Genomic DNA, 18,863 nt, shown 5'->3' with positions numbered 1-18,863 from the left:
GTGTAGAGAACCAGAATCAAGAAGAGGCAGGGCCTCGACTTGATTTCTGGGGTTAGCCCGAGGTTTTCTCCACAAGATTAGTCTTTGTCACCTGTAAGTATTTGATTCTTGACTCTCAAGGTCTTTTGGTTATAAAGGACTATACACATTGTTCCAAATGGCATCATTTAAAAATGAAAAATGGCAAATTCCATACTACAAAAAATCAGATAGGTCATTACTTCATTACTTTAGAGTATTTACTGCTGAAAAAATTAAATGTATTAAAAATGATGTAACAGAGTATCTACAGGGTACTAAGATGATGAGGTGGACAAATAGAAATACTACAAATATCATTTAGAGATGGGCTTTCTCCCCGCTCCCCTACACTCCAAAAAGAAAAGGTGCAAACTATACTTCCCATGTCACTTCAATTTCTTGGTTTCTGGGGAAGAAAAATAGAGGATGTTCCAAGTCTTTATGTTAATTCTAGAATGCAACAAAACCAGATGGATAACATTGGGTATGGATGACAGGCAGGATAATGTCAGCAAAAGAAAGGACACAAAATCGTTTGTTAAATAAAGGGACACAAAGGCATCACCAGCAAAACAAAGTAGATACGCTTTCTGTTATTTTAAATCAGTAGTTTTATTACAATACACACTGACACACAATTAGAGAAGGAATGTCCTGACATTTTCTGAGCATTTCACGGAAAGCAAATGTAACCATCCAGGCAGTCAAGTCATCCATATCTTTTCCAAATTCAAAGCAAAAGCTTTTATATTTGATAACTCAGGAAAGCAAAGTTTTCTTACTGTTGTCTATATAAAACTTCAGTGTCAGAAAATGGTTATTGTGAAGTGGACTGAGAAGGGAAGAGTTTCTGTCCTTCTTGCTGTCCCAATTCCTGCCTCTTGATTTCCCCCCTTGACTTTCTAGATGACTTTTTATGATACTGCAGATGATAGTGTGTTAAAGGGGCCAAATGGGATCTACTTATTAGGTCGGCTATTATACTTCACTGTAATTGAAAGGAAAGAACAAATTAAGAAAATTAAATCCTGGAAAATGCACAAAGGCAAGGAAAAAATATCTGGGTATATTAAAAATGAGATGCTCTTTTCACATAACTCATTTAAAAGGTTACAATTACCATAAACATTTTAACTCCACTGAAGATCACTGGCAAAAACTAGCTCTTATATCTGCAGAAGGACTGTGCATTATACAGGCTTGGAAGAAAACAACATACCATGTGAAACGAGTCACTAATCCTGGTGAAGCAGGCATCAGACTATTTGGAGTTGCATAGGTGTTTTTTCAGACCCACTCTGTACAAGACACTATGGAACCTTGACAAATTTCCACCTTTCAGCAGTCATTGTGGCAGTCAGGTATTTGAATCCCTTTAGTACCCAAACTCAAAAAAACACTCTAGGAATGAAATACTAAAATGACATTCTGGATACATTCACTACACATTACATAACTTGGAAAGAACAAAGGAAAAAGCCCAAGCATGACTCTAATATTTCATATAGAAAAGCGCTGCAGGAGAAAACTTTGTTTAAAAACATTAAAACTCAGGTGAATATAAATACATTTTTGGTTAATCTGTGCTATATCATATATAGAAATCCTGTCAGATATTCAGTCTGCTGGGTAACTCATTTGCATTTTTCATGTCTGATTGTTATTAGTAGAAGAATATACATTGATGCATATACTGACATATATATGCATATATATATAAAATTTAGATCATGAAAATTTGTTTTAAATACACATACTTAAAACCTGTACCTCTAAAAATAAATACATTTAGCCTCTAATAGGCTAATTCTCAGAGTTTCCTTCACAAACCAATCAGAACACAGCTTCTCAACAATGGCAAATAACCAATTAGCTGCTCTTTAAATCCATTATCTATCAGTAAATGTTTTAAAATTCAGATGTATAACAGAAATAGCATCCCCAGCACAGAACATAGATAGAATTCTGGCTTTGAAAATAAATGTCTTGGCTTCCTTGATGTTTAGTTCCTACAGATGTCTAGGCTTTGCCTCTGCATTTATCTAGCAGTGGGAGAGCATTTTCTAGTGACAGCATTCTATTCCATTGGTATTACCTTCTAATCAAAGGAGTTGGCTGGCATTTCCTTTGCTGTTTTGTTCAAGGGAACTAACACAACATCGTTTGTATTTGATATCATTCCCCATAATCACAGTGAGTTGTGTGTTTTAATGTAATTTACAATGTGCCAATACCACTGAGGTAAAGCAGAAGTACCCCTGTCTTTTTTAAAAGAAAAAAAAAAAAGTCTCCTGGGAGAACAACACATAAAAGGGACCTGGTGGTGTATATCTAAGTTCTATGAACTAACTCAAAACCACAGCCAGAATAGACACATTGGATATCTGATATTTTAGTTCAAAGAATAGAAACATGAAAATACTCAATATACTTCTTTAGAAAGTATGCAATTCACAAAAATGGGGCTTTACTTTTTTACTCTTACATTTCAAAAAAAAAAAACTTCTTAAAATGATATATGCCAGACCAAGTTGTTTAATATAGTACAATACTTAACAACCTTGTCATTTGTTTTTGAATACAAGAATCTCAGAAATGTAGGAAATCCATGATGTGATAGCAAGAATGTTTAATGCCATTGCCTATTTTTTTTTAAAGGAAAATTTACCATTGTTGAAATTCAACTTCTAAAAAATACAATGTTTTATGCGCTCACAGTTCCAGATTACTAACTTTATAAATTAAAGATAAAAGTTATCCATATACAAACAAGGCCTCTTTTTCATTGATTTCAATCTCAATTAAACCTTTGGATATTTTAATCTTCAGATTCACAAGGTAAGGCTGAGTTTATCAGATATAAATAAAATGTTTAAGGTCCACGATGTATTGTAGCACTGAGGAAACAAATGCATCAAATATTTACAGGCTGGCTACAATACTTCTCTTTTTAAAAAAAAAAAAAAATCAAATGTGTATCAACATCAAGCCACACTCTTTTTCGAATTTCTCTGGCTGCAAAAATGGGGCAACAGCATTTTTTCTCACTCATTTTTCCTCTCAATCCTTAAGTCAGAGGCAGGTCTTAGGTCAAAGGGCGAGGTCTTTTGGGAGGTGGTGGAGGCATGAGCTCTGTGTCAGGGTCCAGATGATGCTTTCGCTTCTGTCCTTGAGAAGCTGCTGCACATCTGTCGATGAACTCAAACAGCATCTCCTTGGTGACAGGGTTGGAGATGCTGTTGCACACAGCTGTGGACAAAGAGAGACACGTGTCTCAACGTGAGGGTTAATTAAGGCAGCTGACTCACCACAGGGAGATGTGAAAGGGGAAAGGTTTTCATCCCACTATGCTAAACACTTTCATTTCACCGATTGGGGTGACATGCTTCACACATTAAATGATTCTCCGCCTTCCCTGCCCCCCAAATGGAGCTTTTCTGGTGGCTACTCTTTCTTGTAGTGTTAATTTTAAGCCAAGACTTTAAGTATTTGAATTATAACCACACCTTCACTATGGTTTTTCACTTTCCCAAAACTGTTTTAATAGGATTTTCATGTACCATCGTGCATCATGCTATTGTCTATATTCAACTAAAACTTGTATAGAAAATGTGTGCTATCTTCCTTTAGTCTCATCTGTCAGAAGGAAACCACCTTGTCATCACAGCACCAGCCACCATTTCCACTGAGCAGGGAGGTTCCACTGTACCTGACAGATTGTACTATTTTACTTTAATAACTTGTTTGAGGTTAAGTATTACAACAAAATTATGAAGAAATATGGCATCTTTTCTTATGTGACCAAAATTTACCTACCACCAGTCCTTGGAATTGTATTCACGTATTTAGTTTTTTGGGGAAAAAAACCTGGCTTAATTATTTCTATTTTCAAAATTAACTCATCTTGTCTGAACACAGATGCTAGTTCCAACAGAACCCTTAAATGTACAATAGTAACTTTCATAAACTGCAAAACTGAAACTGGCAATTTCTGTATTTTCTCATAAGCTTATCATATAATCAGCATCATCACTGACTGAGCAGTCTAAAAGCACACAATTCTATTAACCTTTAATGTTAGTTTTTATCTGTTTCTGTTCTCAACTTCACTAAGAATGCAATCCAGAGCAATAACTGCTACTAGTTTACCTTATAAACTTAATTAATTTATGTTGTTCTCCATGAAAGAAACTTTCTATTCTGAATTCCCAAAGCATTTATATTGTACCCAAAGAACACTCAGAAGGATAGCATAGCAGGTTTTAGGAGGTTTTTTTTTTTTTTTTTTTTAGTGGTTTTCATTTACTTTGTTCTTCATTGTTTGTAAAGCTATTTTAGGAGCTGGAAATTACATTTTCCCTTGCTAATTTTGTCTTTTACCATCTGGCAAACAATGGTTTTTATAGTTCTGAATAGATCTGAAATTATCATGGCTTTTGTTGTTGTTGTTGTTGTTCAACAAATTCAACTTGTATACAGCCCATTCATTATCCTGCCCTTTATACTTCTCTTTTGGGCACATGGGCATAAGTGCACAGTCCTACAGAGGGGAATCCATAAGCCAAATGGAGCTGACAGTCATAGCCTCTTTCCCAACCAGCAAGGACAGGGGTCTGAATGACCCCATGCCCCATCAAGCAGAACACATTTTGATTCTGAAACCTTAATATGCACATGCGTGCACGCTCCTGTGCGCTCGCTCGCTCGCTCCTCTCTCTCTCTCTCAATGTAACAAATACCGGTAGGCTGTCATACTCACCCATGGCAGTGTTGTATGCATTAGGAAAACTTTTGTCTGTTCTCTGTCTCATGAAGACCCAGCTGTTATTCTCAAATTTGCATTCTATAATTTTGTTGTCATACTGTTTTAGCTCTTTTGTCACCTGTTTTAAAAGAGAATTGAAGAAAATATTTAAATCATTTGAAAGGCTTTTTGCTTCCACTATGTGACAGACACATTAGGGAATGCCAAAAACACCTCAGTAACTCTTCATGCAGAGCTTTTTGTCATCTGAAGTGTCTAATCAAGCCTAAGGATATGGTGTGCACTCCCTTGTACACATGCTCATTAATCCGACATTTTACAAATAGTCGTGAAAACAGCTGTCAATATATAGCAATTAAAAGAGGCTAAGCACAAACCAGCCACTTCTGGGCCAAATGCAAATATGTTACCATAGGGACCAAGGCCTTCAGTATCTCTGTGTCCCTATGGATTTCAGAAATTGAGTATGCTGCTTAGGTTCATCAGCTTTCAGAAGGGTCTCACCATCTAAATTCCTAAGTCAAAACCTAAAGAAGTTCCCTTCACTAGTTAGTTAAAAGAAAAAGTTACACACAAAAGGAAATATCAGGATCAGATTCAGGTAATGTGCACCCTACACAGCTTGCTTTTCAAGAAGTAACAACTAATCCAAACTCTAATCTTTAGGTTAGTTACCCTTTCCATCTCCAAACTACTATGAAATACAGATGAAGCTACTTCAGATTTTAGTCTGGCAGGTTTTTTGGCTACTTCACCTCCGATGATTGAATATGAATTACAACTTACTCTATCAAAGCTAACAAGTATCCATGGAAACTATGAAACCTTTTAAGATATTTCATCAGGCTGTGAGGATAGTTTTCATAAATAGGAACCTAAGCTTATCTTTGCAGTTTTCAAATCAAATGCCAGTCATGGTAATATTTTAATTCTGTCCTCATCTTTCACAGCTAACAACTTTCCCTCACAATATGGTAGATTGCAATCATTTAAACTTCATTAGCATTATTTGAAATGCTCTCATTTTTCTACCCACAGATTCAATACCACCTAGGAATATGAAGGGAAGCAAATTTTTTAAAGATGCTTTCAATTCACAGATTAGGCAGTACGTATCTTTATAAAAACTATCAAATTGTATTCCTTGTCCCTTAATGAGTATTACACTTGATTGGATTATTTGCATTTTCAAAAAATCCAACAGGACCAATAGATTCATCGGCTCTGGAAAAGACCTGCCCAAAAAACTGACGTTGCACTTAGCAAACTTGCCAAAATTATTCTCAAACATTCATTATTTTAATCTCAATTCCCCTCCCTTTCTTCCTAAGGATCCACCTCCTTTTACTTTTAGACATCGATAGCCAAGTGTTAGGCAACTCACTCAGGTAGGTAACCACATTTACCACATGTAGGCTCTAACAGAGGTAGTTTCTAAACCTTCCAGAGCCTCCATTTTCTAATTTCTAAAATGGGCAAAGGAGTTCCTAACTTACTAGGACACTGGAAGAATAACAAATAATAAATAATAAATAGCACATAGTGGCCAACCAGTAAAATTCTTAAATATAAAATTAGGAAATAACACATTGCTTTCAAAAACAAAAAATGCTTTAAAGTAAATTCACTAAAGAAATCAAGATGACATGGAAAGATACACTTTGAAAATAGGCGTCAAGAAAATTATATCGTATGTACTATACAAGACAGGCTTGTACCAACAATGTGGAGTCGGTTGGTACGTTTGCTGACCAGCAATTATAGTAAGTCCTTATCATATAGCTCATCATTCTTGTGTTCCTGGTTCCAGAATTGCTGTAAATTATGTGCTCCTCAATATGACTACAGCAATTAAGCAGTATTATTAAGTATCTGTGCATTTATTTGAGCATGCATTAACAACAACTGAGAAACGGCTTTAAGAAAAATGCATGCACCTGCCACTATACTAACCTAAATGTATGTCCATATTAAAGAACAATTCATTGTTCTTTATTGATCACATCAGTTATATTCCCAAGTTAGACACACTGCGAGGTACTCATTTGGTTCAGTAGTAAAATATATTTGACAAAAATAATACCTTTCATACGTGCACAAACTAAAGACAGTTGTCACTAATGGTCAGATCAAGAGAATGACTGTCATACATGGGAGAAGTTTAATTTTAGTATCCAAATTCTAATTTGTTATTATGACAATAACCACTCACAGCCAATTTAGTATTATTATTTACTAAAACAAGACCTTGTTAGGCCTTCTATAATCAACTCTGTTACTCTAGTTTGAGCTATTAAGAGCTTGAAAATAATAGGAATAAAATATTTATAAATCAGGATCTCATATCTGTACTCATAATTATATTGAGTTAATGAGTTTTTTTTAAAAAGCAATATACAATGTATTTTATATTGAAAAATATTTTGTTCATGTATCCACCTTGTTGAGTACCACATTTGTTATACTATTTGAATATACCAATAAAATTAGGTTAAAAGACAGTCCAATGAAGTTGGATCTAGTATCTCTGGAGGTTTTTTGTTTTTGTTTTTCAAGAGAGGGAGAAAGAGAGACAGAGAGAAGGGGCCGGGAAGGGGCAGAAGGAAAGAGAGACTCTTAAGCAGGTTCCATACTGGGTGTGGAGCCCGACTCGGGGCTCGATCTCACAACCCTGAGATCATGATCTGAGTGGAAATCAAGAGTCAGAAGCTTAACAGACTGAGCTGTCCAGGTGCCCCCAATATCTCTGGAGATTTTAAATTAGCCGCTCAACAATAATACCTCCAATAAAGAGCCCATGGTAGAGTCAAACACAATCACAGGTACTCCACTCTGTACTATTCTTACAGAATACTTTTTGTAACGTAAGTGCTAGGCAATTAATTACCTACACTACCAAGTCCCAAAAGGAAACCATCAGTGTTGGCTGAACTGACCTATACAGAGCAGGCAAAGTTGCATTTCTAATTCTAGTGGTGGAATGAAACTCTAAAGCTTACTGTCCCTGTTTCGAGGAAGTTGTTTTGCTATCAAGGGCTCATCTTAGGGCACCTGGATGGCTCAGGTAAGTAACTGAATCTTGATTTCAGCTCAGTTCATGATCTTAGCTTAGGTCATGATCTCAGGGTCATGAGATTGAGCCCCACATTGGGCTCCACACTCAATGGCATATCTGCTTGTCCTCCTGTTTCCCCCTCTACTTGTGCTCTCTCACTCTCAAATAAAGAAATACATAAACAAAATCTTAAAAAGAGAGAGAGTGTGCTCCTCTTTCTTTTATAGAGAGACTGCACAAAGGCTTGAGGGGAGGGGGATTTTTCTGAATTAATTTGCTCTGGAGACACTAATAATAACTAATATCCTTAGACTGAGAAAGCTATCAGTGAGTTGTTTGATTTTAACTTTTAATTTTGAAAGAATTCCAGATATACGAAGAAGCTGTGTATAGATGGTGTAGAGAGTTCTACTATTCCTATCACCCAGCTTCCCCTAATGTTCGTATTTTACATATCATGCTACATTTATCAACTCAAATTCACATTGGCTCAACACAATTAACCGAAATGCATGCAGACTATTCAGACTTCAGTTTTTCCACTAATGTCTTTATCTGTTCCAGGATCCCAGCCAGGAAACCAGACTGCATTTAGTCATCACGTCTCCCTAGTCTCCTATGATCTATGACAGTTTCTCAGACCATTCTTGACACTTTTGAAGAGTACTAATCAAGTATTTGTAGAATAGTCCTCAATTTGGAATTTTCTGATGGTTTCTCATGATTAGACTGGGGTTATGGATTTAGGGGACAAATGTCAAAAGATTAAGTGCCTCTTTTGTTGTGTAACATCTGGGGGTGTGTGGTATCAACAGGACTTATCACTGGTGATGCTAACTAACTCTGACCACTTCATTAAGATGGTACATGCCACATTTCACTACTGTAAAGTTACTATTTTTCTCCTCTCCATACTCTACTGGTAGTTATTAGTCACAATGAACAAACAGCTCCATTCAAGGATAAGGGAAGTAAGCTACACTTCCTGGGAAGGAGAGTATCAAAAAAGTTGTGGACATTTATTAGAATCACCAGAGAAATTACTAAGTTTCTTGAGAGAGGTATTTTGAGACTATACAAATATCCTGTTTCTCCTTAAGGTTTTGCTCATTAATTTTAGCATCCATCTGTGAATCTTGCCCACAGCAATTACTCCTGTGGTGTTCTAATGGGGTTTTCTCTTTTCTCCATTCCTTCTACACTTATTATCTGGACTTTTTCTGTAAGGAACAACTTGGACCATTTCCTTCATATACTTAGTTGTATCAGTATAAACTCATGGATATTTTATTCTTTGGTTTATAATAAAATACTACTGTCATTCATTTTGTTGATCAAATTGTTCCAGTTTTGGCACTGGGAATTCTCTCAGGTTGGCTCCTGTGTCCTTTTAATTTGCTTCCATTTTTACTTACTTATTTTCAGCATTTACTTTCTGGCAATTCAAGATACTACTACAGGCTCATCTTTGTATTTTCTCTGCCCCAGCCCTAGAATCAGCCATGAAGTCCTCTACTAGGATTTTATAAGAACAGAATCACTCCTCAACAGTCCAGGCTATGCTAAGAAAGTACTGTCACCACCTGTTCAGGTCAGAATTTAAAATTATTATTGAGGGAAAGAGAAAGAGAAAATAACAATGAGACTCTACAGATGAATAGATGTTTCACTTAGAAGTTTCCACTCCATCTTTTGTTAACTGCTCTCTGGAGCTAAACTTAAAATTGGCCATTTTTTCTTTTTGAAGTTATAATTGTACTCTGATAATTCAAGTTCTACCTCTATACAGTGACAGAAGGTAAATTTTAAAAACATAACTAGATGAAACAAAAATTTTTCATGTAAATAACTTCAATTTCTAGTACCTATAAAGGTATAGAAAATAAAATAACACAATAGAAATGAAATGGAACTAGAAACGTTTTCCTAATGGTATCAGAACAATACAAATAGCTTAAATCTGAATTATTAATCTTTTAAAAATACTACTTTATAGTAGGGCCTTGATATATTACTATTAGAAAGTGCATCCACTATTAAAGAAAGTAAAACACTTGACAAGTTACCCTCTTAAAAAAATGTTACACCCACCACTACTATTATGTATAAATAACATATTTTGCATTTGCTAGGTTGGAAACAGAGCAGCAGGAAGTCTTTTTCCCTTGTGAATGATGGGGTCTTCAAGCCCTCCAATGAAAGCAGCCAAAAAAAAGAAGGCAGCCCAGAACTCTTATTTGTCATTTGTCATAAAGGTCATTACAATCACAACTTCAGGGTATGAAATTCTCACTAAACCATAGATTATTACCTTCCAATAAAGTCAGAGTTAGTCACAGTTCTTACTCAAAATATAATAAATATTCATATAGAATAACAGACATAAAGATAAAACAATGATATGTAGGCAATGGTTATTGGTAGACGGTGAAATCAGGAATGACTTTTACCTGTATCATGCTGTATTTTTAAACTTTCTATATTACATGTGCTTAACTTTCATAATTTTTAATAATGAAAATTTCCTTTAAAAACTATTACATAAAAGATAATAGATAATAAACCAAACTTCAGCTTGGTTTTCATGAGAGATAGAAAAATAAAAAGAGATAAACATTTATAGAAAACAAAGTCTTGGAATAAGATCCCAAGACCACAGTTCCCAAACTGTGCAATGAGGTACCCTGGTGTGCTGCAACAAACTCAGAGAGGTACTGTGGGATATTTTCATTTTTTTTTTGATCCTGGCACACCGGGATCATGCCCTGGGCCGAAGGCAGGCACTAAACCACTGAGCCACCCAGGGATCCAAATTTTTAAGGAAACAGTGGCAAATGTTAAACACCATACAAACTATTAATTGGAAGAAGTTCACAGTTTCAATATAAGATTCCTTGAGATGACTTTGCAAAGCTGAGTTTGGGGGCAATTACTGCGATAAATACCAAGTACCACAAAAATCAGAATAGTAAATGAAGTTGGTGGTGTATAATCTGACTCCAAGGTTTGAGAAGTTATGTAATCCTTAACATGTGCTAAATTGTTAAAATCTAGATACTCATTAAATTTTTTGGTTCCATCCTCTCAATCAATGGAGGTGTTAGGTATTTCTTTTGCCTTAGAGATGTTGTGTATGAGGCAAAATGAACCAAGAAAGTTTCATAGCCTCTGTCCTAAGACCTTTTCATTCATTCATCCTTCCCCAGATCCTAATATGTAAACCCACATGTAGGTTTTTATCTAGCTCTTAGGGGAAACCAATCCGAGTAGTAAACAACTTTGCCGGAGGTGCAGAATATAGATCATGGTAGAGAATGAGAATTTCTATCAAGTTAATCTCATTGGTTTGGCTCTAGATCACTAAAATATATATTCCTCATTCATCTCCCCACTGTTATTACAGTACTGAGTCCCAGGTAGATCCTCAGAGAGGATGTTTACCGAATTCAAGAGAATCATGAGCCTCAGTTTATCAAACCAGTTTGTAGTGTTTGATGGCTGGTTAACTAAAGTAAGCTAATACTATCTCTAGCCTTTCTCTGCTTCCTTCCTCCTTTCTACCTTTTCTTTCTTTCCTCCAAAACAAAACAAAACAAAACAAAACAAAACAAAACGTTTTATGGCTTAAATATCTTCAGTTTGTCATCTGAATAAACAATGCATTTGTACTCTCTGTTTCTGGGTGCCTAACATGGAGGCGGTGACATTACTAGTCTGCTATCATAGTGTTAAAAGCAGCATTTCTGTCTTGGCAGTAAAGAACAAGTAGAGAAAATGAAAGATAAAAGATTTGTCTCCTCCCACCCTGCCCACTGGTCAAGCAATACCAATCATTTCTAGAACTATATGACTCATTTTATATAAATGAATATTAACAATTTATTCATTGAGCACTTAGTATGTATCAAACAAATATAAATTTGTTTGTATTATAAATTATTATAATTATTATAAATTAAATTATAAATTTGTGACCCATACACATTATCTGATTTATTTTGCACCACAATCTTATGATAGGAATTCTATTATTGCCCTTCAACAGGTATGGAGTCTAAAGTTCAAAGTGGTTAAATATCCCACCCAAAGTCACAGACCTAGAAAATGGAACAGCCAGGTCTCAATATAGGTTTCCCTGTCTAATGCCACAATGCCATTTCATATCCCACCAGCTATCACAAAGCCTGGCACTCTGTGGACAATAAATGCAGAATGAAACAAATAAGGTTATTTTCCTGCTCAGACTTTGGCTGAAATGGAGTATAGAAACCTCTTCACATGTAAGTGTAAGGTAAGTCAGTCATATGAAAACACAAAGACATTGGACCTAATGCAGCCACGGCAAAGCGTTGAAGATCCTTCCTTCCCACCATCTGACAAATATTATTGACCAGCCATGTGTCAGGCACAAGGTTGTAGACTGGTGATACAGACACAGTTCCAGTCCTTTGGAATGTATAGTCTAGTAAACAGTCAAATAACAAATTATGTAAGAGCTATGAAGAAAACAGATATGCAATAGAAACTAAGGCCAGGAGAAAGGTATCTGGTTTTAGGTGGGGTAGTTTGGGGAGATGATACTTGAGTTGAGATTTATAATATGATGAGAGGTCAGTTATAGAATGAAGGAAGGAGATGGAAAGAAGGAGAAAGACAGAGAGGGAAACAAATAAGAGCAGGCAAGGGGAAATGGGAGTCATACACACTTCAGGGAGTGATTAACAGTATGTCCAAAGGTCTGAGGTGAAAAAAAACTTAAGATCTTGGCATGCTGAAGGAACTGAAAATAAAGAATGTTCTCTACATGCCTTTAAAGAGGGTTCCACATAAGTCTGACTCATTCCCAAACTCTTCCTCTCATATGGTATGCCCTATATATACCTTTTTATATCATATATATAGAGAGAGGGTCCAGCTGCCTACTTGACATCTTTATTTGAAATTCCTATAGATTTCTCAAACCTGACATATTCAAAACTCAACTCTATCTTCCCCCAAATGTACTTCTTCTCTATCTCAATATATGGGAACTCCACTCAACCAGTTCCTCATGACAGAAACCTTAGTGCCCTCCTGATCCCTTTCCCCTTTTATTTTCTCTCCTATTCAATTTATTACCAGGGTCTACCAATTCTACCTCCAAAATATATTCTGCACATGTCCATTTGTCCCCTCTCTATCTCTCAGATTCCTACAAAAGACTATTCTTCTACATTTCCCCCACCCCATCAATTCTTTACAGCGCAGCCAGATTGGTCTTTGAAAAATGCAAATCCAACCAAATCATTTCCTTGCTTAAAATACAAATAAAAGATATACAGGTTGGGAAGGGAGAAATAAGATGGTCTCTATTCACAAAAGACATGTTACTCATAAAAAAAGAACTAATAAGTAACTTTCACAAGGTTGCAGATACAAGGTTACTATACTAAAACCAATTTTATTCCTCTATATTAGCAATGAATGGCTAGAAGTTTAAAATTTAAATGGCATCATTTACAATAGCTTTCAAAAACATGAAATACTTAAGTATGAATTAAAAAAAACCATGCAGGATCTGAATGCTGACAATTAAAAAACATCAATAAAAGAAAAAAAAATCAAGGAGGACCTAAACAAATACCATGCTCATGAATTGGAAGATTTAATATTGCTAAGATGTCAGTTCTTCCTAAATGATCTACAGATTCAACATAATCACAAGCAAAATGCCAAAAGAATTTTTTACAGATATCAACAACCTGATCTAAAATGTATATGGAAAGCCAAAGAAATTAGAATAGCCCAAACAAAAAGACAATGTTGGAGAATTGACACTGATTTCAAGACTTAATACAAGCTATAGTAATCAAGACAATGTGGTTGGTGAGTGGAGAGACACATAGATAAGTGGAACAGAAGAGTGTCCAGAAGTAGATCTGTAATTACAAGGTCAATTGATATTTGCCAAAATTGCAAATTTGCAGTGAAGAAAGGATGGTCTTTTTAGCAAATGGTGCTGGAGCAAATTGCACACCTGTTTCCAAATTATGTACCTCAACACAAATATTTTACTTTATACAAAAATTAACTCAAAATGGAAAATATACCTAAACATGAAACCTAAAACTATAAAATTTTTACAGAAAACACAGAAAGAAATCTTTGTGACATACATTAGGCAAAGTTTCTAAAATCAACACCAAAGGGATGCTTGGGTGGATCGGCAGTTGAGCGTCTGCCTTTGGCTCAGTGCAGGATCCTGGGTCCCAGGATGGAGTCTCATGTTAGGCTCCCTATGAGGAGTCTGTTTCTCCCTCTATGTCTCTCTCTCTCTCTCTCTCTCTCTCTCTCTCTGTGTGTGTGTGTGTGTCTCATGAATAAATTAAAATCTTAGGAAAAAAAACCCCACCAAAAACATGATTCATAAAACAAAAAGTTGATAAATTTTAAAATTTATGCTCTGTTAAATATATTGCTAAGTGAATGAAAAGGCAAGACACAGATTATTTGCAAATCACATCTGACAAAGGATTTGTATCAAGGATACACAAAGAACTTTTAAAACTCAGTCATAAAACACAATTAAAAATGGGCAAACACAGGGTGCCTGGGTAGCGCAGTTGGTTAAACATCCAACTCTTGACTTCAGCTCAGGTCATGATCTCAGGGTCCTGAAATTGAGCCCCGCATCATGGTCCATGCTGAGCATGGAACCTGGCTAAGATTTTCTCTCTACCTTTCCCTTTGCCCCCCACCCCACGTGCATGCTAATTCATAAATAAAAAAAGGCAAACAACCTGAACAGATACTTCACCAAAGAAGACATGGATGGCAATTAAGCACATGAAAATATGCAATTAAAATCACAATGAGATACCACTGCACACCTATTAGAATGTCTAAAATAAATAAAATTGATAAATACGAATAATATCAAATGCTGAGAAAAATGTAAAGCAACTAAAATCTTATATCAAATGGTATAACCACTTTAGAAGACAGTTTGGCAGTTTGTTTATCAAGTAAGATATATACTTACCACAAGAACCAGCTAGGGATTTACTCAAGAAAAATGAAAACACATTCACAGAAAAACCTGAATACTAATGTGTATAGTAGTTTTATTCATAATCATCCCAAGCTAGAAACAACTCAAGTGCTCTTCAATCGCTGAAAAGATAAAGAAGTTTTAGTATAGCCATACAAAGGAATACTACTCACAGCAGTAAGGACTAAAGCAATAATAGATGAATTTCAAATGCAGTATACTAAGTTAAAGAAACTAGACTTAAAAAGCTGTAGAGTATGTGACTCCCTGTGCATGACACCCTGGAAAAGGCAAGATTACAGGAACAGAAAACAGATCAGTGGTTGCAAAGTTTGAGAATGAGAGGTGTAACTAATTGCATAGGGCTGTCCTGCAGAATTTTGGGGGAGGTGATGGGCTCATGCTATCAGTACTCCTCCCTGATTTGTGGCACATATGTTCTAAGACCTCCAGCAGATGCCTGAAAATGTAGATTGTACTGAACCCTAAATATACTCTGTTTTTTCCTACACATACATATCTATGATAAAGTTTAATTTTCAAATTAGGCAGAGTAAAAGATGAACAACAGTAACTAATCATAAAATAGGACAATGATAACAATATACTGTACTAAAAGTTATATGAATGAGGCTGCTCTCTCTCAAAATATCTTATTGTTCCATACTCACCCTCCTTGTGATGAAGAAATGATAAAATACTTATATGAGATGAGGTGCCTGAGGTAGGCATTGTGACAGCCTAATTGACCTTAAGCTAATATTGACCTTCTGTGCACACAGCAGAGATCAGATGGAGGATCATCTGCTACCTGACCATTGTTGAGTGTGCAGGTAACTTAAAACCACAGAAAGGAAAACCACAAATAAGGGGGAACTAGCATATCTTGATTCCAGTTGTGGCTATACACCTCTATGCATTTATCTAATCTCTCAGAATTATACACCAAAGGAGTGAGCTTGATGTATGTTAAATTTTAAAAGCTGAATTTAAAAAGACACAAGAACGATATGAATTTTGTAAAAAGTAAATCCAACCACATCATCCTTTGTGGATGCCTTCCCATTACAAAGTACTGAATGATACAGCCCTTGCTTATCTTTCTAGCTCATATGAACTGTCTCAGAGCACCCTACACCTTCCCTTTAGAATATTTATCATTACTAGTAAATAAAATTTGTTGATTATCCATTTAATATCTGTCAACCAGAATGGTTAATAATTATTAAACACTAAGTGTTGATAACTGTTCTAAGTGCTTTACATGGATTAATCTATTTAATCCTCATAACAGCTGTAGGAAGTATCTTCATTTTTCTAGATACAGAAACAGGCACAGAGGTTTAAGTAACAAAGCTTTCCAGGATTCCTTTCTTACCTGTCTGTACCTCCAGTCAGTGGAGACTTATATTGAGATATTCTGACCACAGTACCTGTAACCTGCCTTTGCTATGTCCACTAAGCCATTTAGAGTCATTCTTTTACTCCTTGGCACGCACATTGCATTCTATTTTTATGAATGCTTTCTCAGCAGCTATATTTCTTCTTCTTTGAGAAAGAAATCCTGGAGGTACTGATAAAGGTATTACACAGAGTGATAGTAACACTGCTTAGAATCCAAGGGTTCTATCTTTTTTTCTCTATTTAGTTAGGGTCTCATAGCTAGTAAATGACAGAGAATTGTACTGTATCCCTACTTATCCCTACTAGGTTTTCTAATAGAGAATCTAATTTAATCTGTGTATGTATCTAATAAGACATGTAGAAACTGAAGCCCAGAGAATTTAAGTAATTTGCATAAGGATAGAGCTCACTTGTTTTGGTATCAAAATTCAAATTCTAGGTCTTTGTGAGTCAAAAACATGGGCCCTCCTTATCCTTAAGAATCTAGGTTCTAGGTTGAAAATGTGTTAAAGGAGGCAAAGACAGATCCCACTTGTGGACAATTTTACTTCTTATGTTAGAAAATGTAATTTAAGTAACTATTTCCAAGGATTACACTCCACTTGGAGAGTCTGGGAATGGGAGACAAAGTGATGTGAGATGGATGAAGGGCTTAACATATTGGCTTGAACCAAGCACAGTATCTAACAAGTTTCTTCTTCTTTACTTTCTCCCAATGCCCACTATTCTGACCTGTATCATCTCTGCTGTTTGCTATTCTAGTTGTAGCACAAACCACAAATCATAGCAAATTGCAGAATTTCTCAATCATTAAGGATTTACAATAGGTTAATTTTAAAATGGACTGCATTTCACAGCTGCAAAGCTTTTGTCTGATTTGTAGACCAAATGAGAAGCCATTAGTGGATTGAAGACCTTTCTGTGGGCACAACTAGCAAAAAGAAAAGGTCATGTGGACAAAATAGGCAGCTCTGCCAGGTAAGGTGGGGTAATGGCTTAATAAGTAGAGTGCCAAACTTGATGACACAAAGCATTGCTCCCTGTTTAGTACTGAGCATGATAAGAATTAGAAGCAGATCATGGATTCAGTGCATGCTTGGGATAATAAAAACAAAACACAACCAAGGAAAGCTTTAGTATCTACCATTTTGGGAAGAAGGGTAAAACCAATATGCATGTTAAACACTTTTTTTCTTTCTAAACAGTTAAAAGTATGATGAAAGACTTATCTGATGTTGCCTATTTTTAAAGATGTGTGTCCCATAGCCAATGCAAATAATTCATAAAATGTATTTGTCAGATTGAATTTGATGAATGGCCAAGGGGCTGAGGGAGAGGAAGAGAGAGAATCTTAATTAAGCAGGGTCCATGCCCAGTGTGGAACCTGATGCAGGCCTTGATCTCACAACCCTGGATTCATGACCTGAGCTGAAATCAAGAGTCAGATGCGGAACCTACTAAGCTGCCGAGGTGCCCCTACCTCACACTCATTTTAAACTCAACTATTTAACAATGCTCTTTTTATAGTTTAGAAACCTCAAGAGAACTGTCCTCCACGTGGATCGGTGTGGCATATGGCAATAAGCCAAAATGCTACAATAAATAAAAATTTCCTTTCCGTTCTGCCCTCATTTAGAATGACAACAAAAATGTCTTGTTCTATTTTTTTTTTTTGTCTTGTTCTTTCCTTTTGGCTATCTTTAAGAGTAAATACATTCCTTTTAGAGGAAATACATTCCTTTAAAAAGACTCAGTTTGCTCCAGCGGCATGAATGGGCACCAAAGCCCACAGACCCACACACCTCTGAATCATTAACTTAGGTACACACAATGCCTTAGTTTAGTGGTAATGCTCTTGTGGATAACTAACTAGGACCCATCTGAACAAACAAAGCTTTCCAGGATTCCTTTCTTACCTGTCTGTACCTCCAGTCAGTGGAGACTTATATTGAGATATTCTGACCACAGTACCTGTAACCTGCCTTTGCTATGTCCACTAAGCCATTTAGAGTCATTCTTTTACTCCTTGGCACGCACATTGCATTCTATTTTTATGAATGCTTTCTCAGCAGCTATATTTCTTCTTCTTTGAGAAAGAAATCCTGGAGGTACTGATAAAGGTATTACACAGAGTGATAGTAACACTGCTTAGAATCCAAGGGTTCTATCTTTTTTTCTCTATATACCCTATGAAGGCTATTCGCAATAGATTTATTTAAATCTGTCTCATCGGCTTCATTAATTGCGCAATCGAAAGCTACTCAGAAGATGTTGGAAGCTTGAAAATTATTACAATAAATTATCTGCCTCAACTGTCACATTCCCTAAATACTTTCCTCAAAAAATTTTTTTTGCCCTTAAACATATCACAATCCCCTTTCATAAAATCCAATATTTTGGAGCTGATAGGAAACTTAAGATCATCAAGTCACTTTTATTCTAAAATATTCAAATACTAAAATGCATCCCCCATTATTTCTATTGATTAGTATATCTTTACGTATGTGAACATTCATGCATTGAGGAGGCATAAAACCGAGGAAATAGAAAACTCATTATTTTTGTAACTGGTACACAAAATTAACTTA

General features: G+C 35.8%; 1 protein-coding gene and 1 long non-coding RNA gene across 5 annotated transcripts in view; one reads left to right on the top strand and one right to left on the bottom strand.

The window, feature by feature from the left end:
* LOC140636662 (uncharacterized) overlaps positions 1-9,988 on the top strand; it is a 33,846-nt gene extending 23,858 nt beyond the window's left edge. The window contains exons 5-6 of the long non-coding RNA XR_012033886.1: positions 9,330-9,432; positions 9,974-9,988. This is a non-coding gene — a long non-coding RNA (uncharacterized lncRNA). The remainder of the gene's footprint in view (positions 1-9,329; positions 9,433-9,973) is intronic.
* RNGTT (RNA guanylyltransferase and 5'-phosphatase) overlaps positions 609-18,863 on the bottom strand; it is a 362,293-nt gene continuing 344,038 nt past the window's right edge. For 2 of the 4 annotated variants that reach the window (XM_072832087.1, XM_072832086.1), the window contains exons 15-16: positions 4,781-4,904; positions 609-3,270 (exon numbers count right to left, since the gene is read on the bottom strand). In XM_072832087.1, the coding sequence (XP_072688188.1) occupies positions 3,107-3,270; positions 4,781-4,904 (288 nt within the window). In that variant the 3' untranslated portion in view covers positions 609-3,106. Of the gene's footprint in view, positions 3,271-4,774; positions 4,905-18,863 lie in introns of those variants that run through there. The other 2 variants (XM_072832089.1, XR_012033880.1) reach the window with 2 other exon arrangements.

The sequence above is a fragment of the Canis lupus genome, chromosome 7 (assembly GCF_048164855.1).
Source record: "Canis lupus baileyi chromosome 7, mCanLup2.hap1, whole genome shotgun sequence".
In the NCBI taxonomy this organism is placed as follows: domain Eukaryota; kingdom Metazoa; phylum Chordata; class Mammalia; order Carnivora; family Canidae; genus Canis; species Canis lupus.
The sequence above is the reverse complement of the archived record's forward strand: the minus strand, read 5'-3'. Positions and strand labels throughout refer to the sequence as shown.